At 38.1% G+C, this 7,672-nt stretch overlaps 1 protein-coding gene across 1 annotated transcript; it reads left to right on the top strand.

The window, feature by feature from the left end:
- The first annotated feature begins 709 nt into the window (after window positions 1–709).
- On the top strand, window positions 710–5,916 carry LOC109860911. The gene is made up of 5 exons (XM_020440327.1): window positions 710–790; window positions 905–1,609; window positions 4,791–5,058; window positions 5,284–5,678; window positions 5,875–5,916. The coding sequence occupies exons 1-5, from the start codon at window positions 710–712 to the stop codon at window positions 5,914–5,916; spliced, it is 1,491 nt and encodes a 496-aa protein (XP_020295916.1).
- The last annotated feature ends 1,756 nt before the right edge of the window (window positions 5,917–7,672 follow it).

Here is a 7,672-nt window from a genome sequence, read left to right as displayed (position 1 = left end):
CAATTTGACACAGTACATTTTCCGATATCATGTACATTTCAGAAACAAATTTATTTGCATCACATATTATAGTACACATGTTGGCGGAAGAAGGGCTCCGCCCCTCCCCCTGCACCCCCTCCCCGAAAAAAAACCTAACCTAACCCTAACCTGTGTTGCTACTAGTATTAATTGTCACGATGCATAGTGCTTGTTCTGTGTTGAATTGTACGGTGTCGAATAATTTGGTGTCGAATCGTACGGTGTCGAATAATCTGGTGTCGTATCGTACGGTGTCGAATAATTTCGTGTCGAATCGTACGGTGTCGAATAACTTGGTGTCGAATCGTACGGTGTCGAATAATTTGGTGTCGAATCGTACGGTGTCAAATAAATCTGTGTCCAATAATTTGATGTCGAATCGATCGGTGTCGAATCGTACTGTGGTCAAACGGAACACGCCCGACGAGAAGCTGTACTGGTAGGGGCAAACCGGCATTGTGCGGAAACTGCAGGAGGTGGCACCACGGAGATCATTCTCACTCGGATAGCAATTCTTGCCCTATCCTAATCAAGAGGCTTCAGGATAAAATTAAAACAATTAATTATGGCTAGAGTTTCTCCTACACTCGATAGCGTCCGCGTGTGCCATGTTAATTGCCAATCCCTGCTAGCGCACATTGATGAATTTAGAGAGTTTTTTATGCTCTCTCAATATCTCATCATAAGCATGTCTGAGACATGGCTTAAACCCTCCTTATCGGATCAAACTGTTTCTCTACCTGGCTTTCAGCTGTTCAGGTGTGACAGGGTGGGGAAGGGTGGTGGCGGTGTGGCTCTTTTTTTCTCCAACTCTCTGAAAGCAAGGATCATCACCACCTCAAGTGGTTTTTACGAGAAAAAACCTGAATTCGTTTTTGCTTAGGTCTCCACGGCTAATGAAAAGTTGCTGCTGGCGGTCGTATATCGACCACCTCACTGTGGTTACTTAACGGATTTTTTCAACACTTTTTCCAATCTATCTACATCTTACAAGCACACAATCATCTTTGGTGACTTCAATGCCAATCTGTTAGCCGAAAATTATGACTCTGATCAAATAAAAGACTTCATCAATTATTCTTCGTTTTACTTGGTGCCTTATGCGCCTACTCATCATACACCTTCTTTTTCTACCTTGCTGGACTTGTGCATAGTTGATGATACAGAGAAGCTTATCTTCTACGATCAGCGAGATGTTTATTTCCTGTCTTCGCACGACCTAATAGATATCACTTACAGTATTTCTGTTGGTAAACGTGATGTCAGAACCATTACCGTCAGAGATTATAGCAACTTTGATTGGAACCACTTTCTTACTAAGCTTTCTAGTTGCGACTGGAGTATCTTCATAAACTCTGATGAGATTGATAATAAAGTTGCTAGGTTTAATGAATATATATCTAACTATTACAATAAACACGCGCCACTTAAGACCATTCATCCAAAGCATCTGCCTGCGCTCTGGATTACGCCTGAAATTAGGTCCTGCATGAATGAAAGAAATAAGCAGCGCAGAAGGTGGCGAAGGAATAAATCTGACGTTAATTACAATCTCTATAAGAGATTAAGAAACCAGGCCCAGGCTATGGTGCGTGAAGCTAACCAGAGTTACTACCTTTCTATTTTTTCAAACAAAAAAGACCCTTTCACCATATGGAAGAATCTTCGTCAGTTGGGCTTGATCAAGTCTAAAACCTCTGATAGAAACTTGCTTTTCTCCATAAATGAGCTGAATCCCTTTTTTCTTGCTGACTCGAATGAGACTACCGACTTAAGAGATGTTTTTTTTGGTGATGAGTCCTATGAAGACAGCAAATTTTATTAGAGTAATATTGACTTTAACGACATTTGTCGCGCCATTCGTGAAGTTAAGTCTGGCTCTGCTGGTATAGATGGTTTTTCATTGGACATGATTAGTCGTGCTCTACCAAGTATTACACCTCATATTGCTCATTTATTTAACCACTGCCTGCTCCATGGTGTTTTTCCTTCTCAATGGAAGTCTGCTATTGTGTGTCCTATTCCTAAGATAAAATATCCATCTGAAATTAAGCATTATAGGCCAATATCAATTTTGTGTTTTCTTTCTAAAGTTCTTGAACGCCTTGTTGCTCGTCAAGTTATTGACTACGTGGAGACTAACAATCTCCTTAATCCTCTTCAGCATGCGTATAGACGGGACCACTCCACACAGACTTCACTTATTAGAGTTGTTGACGACATAAGATATGCTGCCGACTTAGACAGGTTACTGTATCTGTGTTCTTTGATTTCACCAGGGCCTTTGACTGCGTTAGCCACCGTACTTTGAGTGACAAACTCAGAAAATTAAATTTTTCTTGTACTGTTCTTAGGTGGCTCTGCTCCTATCTCTTTGGTCGGACACAAGTCGTGAAGGATCCTGTGACGGGAGTTTATTCAAATGAGCTGCCTGTTCTGTGTGGCGTCCCTCAGGGTTCCGTTCTCGGCCCTTTGCTCTTCTCTCTTTATGTCTCTGACTTTGGCAAAAACTTACGATTTTGTAAATACAACTATTATGCGGATGATTTACTTATATATATCCACACCAAGCCATCTCTCCTTCATGAGGCTATAACTAAAATTAATCTTGATATCCGCAATGTAGTTCAGTGGTCGACTGCGAATAAGCTGACTTTAAATACCAGCAAGACCACTGCAATGATTTCTGGTACTAGGAGATATATTGGAAATTTTGTTCTGGACGGCTTGCCTCGGGTCTTGGTTGATGGGAGCGAGATGCCGTATAGTGACTCAGTTGTCTATTTAGGCATTACTATTACTAGTACGCTTTCGTGGGAAGAACACGTCACTCGTACCGTGTCGCGTGTTAATTCTTCTCTTCATCAGCTTAAGTCTCAGAAGGGCTTACTCTCTACTGAGTTACGCATTAGACTTGTGTCCTCATTGCTTTTTCCTCATTTTGATTATTGTTGTGCCTTGTTCACCGATATTTCGAGTGAATGCAATCAACGTCTCTAGCGTTCTCTTAATATATGCATCAGATTCATTTTTAATGTGAAGTGGTATAAACACATATCACCTTATTTTGAAAGTCTGCATTGGCTAAAAATTGCACCTAGAAGGTTATTTTTTCTCGAATGTCTCGTATTTAAAATACTCGAAACTCGTCGCCCGCAGGTTCTATATGACATTTTTGTTTTTTGGCGTGACAATGGGTCCCGTGACACTAGAGCAGCCAGTGATGCTCTTGTTCTCCCTTTGTCTCGGACGGAAATATTTAAGCGTTCCTTCAGGTGCGATTCTGTAGACGTCTGGAACTCGATTCCTGCTGATATTCGTAAAGAGCCATTTGACATATTCCGAAAACGATTGTATCAGCACCTGTTAGTTAGCTCTGTTTAAGTTTTTTTTAGTATATTTTACTTTCCAGCTAGCTATTTTACATTGTATATACATTTGGCTATTTCTTGTTTATTTACACTTAACTATTTAGATTATTATATTGTATCCTTTTAATCTTTCATATTTTATATTTATCTTTGTATTTTTTGTTATAAATATTTTTATTTTTGTCTTAAATATTTTTAATACCTTGTCATATATATCTTATTATTTTTGTTATTTTTTGTCATTAATGATCAACTTTTCTGTTTGCTTTGTAATAACAGATGTTTGACTATTGTCTATTTCATACTCACATTATATTTTTCTTTCTTATTATTTTTATTATTCTACTTGTTTTTGTTACTTTGTTATAATTTAACTGATTTTCTTGTTTTATTACCTTTACTTTTGTTAAATTTACTTTTTTTTCGGATACTTGTCGCCATCTGTTAATTTTGTTATTATATTTTCTTTTTTCTTTTTTCTTTGTATTATATTATAATTACGTTTTTTTCTTTTACTATGTTTTCTGTTTATAAAATATTTATTGTACTTAGCGCTTGAGGAGAATTATTCCCAAAGCGCAATACAAATAAAGCAAAATCAATCAATCAATCAATCAATCAATCTCTTTTACATTCGCTTTTTACATTCGCAACACTATCAGCACTGTCATCCTGAAGAAATCTGATGAAGTATATTGTAATAAGCCAGAGTACATTATTGCTGAAGTCTCTTTAAAAGTTACTGCTAAGTTGCTACTGGCAACAGTTTATAGGCACCTAACTGCGGCTTTCTCAATGAATTCCACGTCTTTTTGGATTATCAAACTAATTATAGACACTCCATCATTTTCGGTGACTTTAATGCAGATATATCTGTTGACTGTTACGATAGCAGACAATTATTTTCGTTTATTGAATCATCCGGTCTATACTTGATTTTCTACCAGACAACGCATCATTTGAGAAACTCGAGCTCTTTACTGGATGTATGTATTGCAGATGACTCAGAAAAGATCGCAAATTTTGATTAGCATAACATGTCCTTCTTGTCGGCTCATGATCTTATTTTTGTGCACTACAAAATCAGTTGCGAACGTGTTTTCAGACGTGAAGTCTGTTGTCTACAGGAGTTTTAAGGAGGCAGACTTTTTTCTGAATTAACAAGCTAAAGATTGGAACAGTATTATGACTTCAGTACCCGTGGATGAAAAAGTTGACAAACTGAATAATTATATATTACAATGTATGGATAAACATGCACCTATACGGCAGAGAAGCTTTAAGAGTTTTCCTGCGCCCTGGCTTACTGATGACATAAAGGCTGCAATGAGAGAGAGGGATCGTACACGCAGAAGATGGCAAAGGACAGGAAATCATGATCTTTATACGGTTTTCAAGAGATTGCGCAATCATGTACAAAATCTGGTGCGTACTGCTAGGAACACGTATTATTTGCAAATATTTAAGAAGGAGAAAGATCTATCCACGATATGGGGACATCTGAGACATTTGGGTCTCGTCAGGGCGAAGAGTTCTGGTGGTTGTCTGGCCTTTCCGGTAGAAGAGCTTAACAATTTCTTTGTGCAGAACTCCGGTGGCTCTTCCGTTGATACAGCGGATCTACATCAGCATCTCCGAACGTCTATGGAGAGTGTTTTTGACGATAGTAAGTTCTACTGGACGCACGTTACTCCACAATCGATACAAACTATTGTTTCTAGAATAAAAACCAATGCCGCTGGATGTGATAATATCCCGTTGAATATTATTCGTCTAATCTTGCCATACATCATGCCAGTGATAGATCATATTTATTATTTAATTATTATTTATTATTTTTTTTTATATATTATTTTCAATTATTCTTTATCTCATTGCGTCTTTCCTGGAGTGTGGAAAAAGGCTGTTGTATATCCAATACCAAAGATCAACAACCCCACAGCTCTGCAGCACTATAGGCCGATCGCCATTTTTCCGACGTTATCGAAAATCATGGAGCGAACGGTATGCGATCAGATTCAGGACTATTTAGAAGATAATAATCTTTATGATCCTTACCAGTTGGCATATAGAAGAGGGCATTCTACTCAGACTGGTGTCATCAGGATACTTGATGATATGAGATTCGCGAGTGATAGAAGAATGATAACGATTTCTGTTCTGCTGGATTTATCTAAGGCCTTCGATAGAGTTCACCATTCAACTTTATTGAAAAAACTAGAAGATAAAAAGTTCTCTAACTTAGCATTACATTGGATAAACTCATATTTAGAAGAAAGGCAACAAGTAACTAAAGATCGAGTAGAGCATTCTGTCTCTTCCTCTACTGCGGTGGATGTTGGGGTGCCGCAGGGGTCCGTACTTGGGCCATTGCTCTTTGTTCTGTATATATCTGACTTCCAGAGCGTCCTCTCATACTGCGAATATAGCCTTTATGCAGATTATATATTGATATACGTACATTGTAAGCCTTGTGCTATAGAGGATAGTATCGCCTGTGTCAACTCTGATATTCACAAAATAACATCTTGGGCAACGCTTTCTAGCATCTTTCTGTGTGTCTCTCTTTAGCATCCAGCAGAAATCTGCCATCATATTTTTGTCTCATCTTTCTTGGTAACGAGTTTCCATCACATTGATATCCTGGTGAAATCGTTCGCCCTGCTCTTCGCTAAAGTCTCCAAGATTGTCAGAAAAATTTTCAAGGTGGGAGTGCAAAAAATGTAATTCTAAATTCATTAGACATCCAGGCGTTTGAAAGTCTGTAATCATTTTTGCAACGATTTGTTTATATTCAGGACTTTTTGCATTTCCCAAAAAGTTCTGGGCCACTGCTTTGAAACTAAGCCAGGCTTCTTTTTCCAATCGATTCATTGTACTAACGAAAGTAATATCTCTAAACATAGTTCTGATTTGTGGTCCATCAAATACGCCGTGATCCAGGGATTCAGCCGGATAACGGAATTGCTTCGTTGCCCGCCGTCACCGCGTGGAGGTGCCCTGGATGCAGACACAGATGAGACACTACTCTGAATATGGAGGTAGATCGGAAAAATAAACAACAACATGTGTGGACATATATTTGCTGTGTAGATCATTTATTTTGTTGGGATGATACAAAATAGTTCAATACACTGGTCTCCAAGTCGAAAATGACTGATCTTGTGCGAGATGAGTCTTGAAGAAATGCTGGGCCATTAGAGGTTATGCTATGAGAGTTATAATGTTATTGGAATTTAAGGTTAAGGGGTTATGGGGTTTAAGAATTAACGGGTTATAAAGTTAATTGATTTAATATATTTGATATAACTAGGCTAATTGGGCTTGAATTATAGGTTTTTTGAGGTTATGTCCAAAACTTGATGTGATAGGGTTAAATGGACTTCGGATTCGGTTTCAGCGACCCCAAAAACATATAGTAAACATGATCTGACCCCCAGGCTAGAACATTTTTTTTTGTGTGGCTGTGTTATTAATTGTGAAAAAACGCAAGCAATTATCACAGGCTCTAGCAGATACATCAATGCTATTGATTACAGCACTCTGCCTAAAATTGAAGTAGATGGTGTTGTAATGCAGATACAGCTTCTGTGAAATATTTAGGTATCACAATAACTAGCTCGCTATCGTGGGACAAACATGTCACGTCCACGACGAATAAAATTAGGAAATCGCTGTACCGGTTAAAACTGTGCAAAAACTTGATGCCGCAATCGCTTAGACATAGGCTTGTGACAAGTTTAATATATCCTTACTTGGATTATTGCTGCTGTGCTTTCACGGATATTACACTTAGCTTCGATCTTAAACTCTATAGAGCCATTAATGCGTGTATTAGATTTATTTTTTGCATTAGAAAAGACGAACACATCACACCCTACTACAATGCTCTGCAATGATTGAAATCGGACTGCAGAAGAGCTTATTTTGTTGGATGCTTAACTTATTGCATTTTGTCAACGGAGTGTCCTCGGTTCTTATACAATGGATTTCAATATCGTAATGCTGTTTCTAGCAGACAGACTAGAGCTGCCTCTGACTCACTTGTCCTTCCACGGTGTCGGACTGAGATGTATAAGCGTTCCTGTATTTGTACTGCGACTGACCTCTGGAATAAATTGCCGCCTAACATTCGGGAGGCAAAAATGATAGATTGCTTTAAATCCGAACTTCATGCTTATTTATTGAATTGCGACAATTGATATATTTTTGTAATACATGTTACTTATGCTTATTATGTCTCTTACTCGCATTGCTGTTTCATAATTATTTATATTTTA

Source organism: Pseudomyrmex gracilis, unplaced genomic scaffold (assembly GCF_002006095.1).
Source record: "Pseudomyrmex gracilis isolate BER0280 unplaced genomic scaffold, ASM200609v1 scaffold_507, whole genome shotgun sequence".
NCBI classification, from domain to species: Eukaryota; Metazoa; Arthropoda; class Insecta; order Hymenoptera; family Formicidae; genus Pseudomyrmex; species Pseudomyrmex gracilis.
This window is presented reverse-complemented; position numbering and strand designations above follow the sequence as displayed.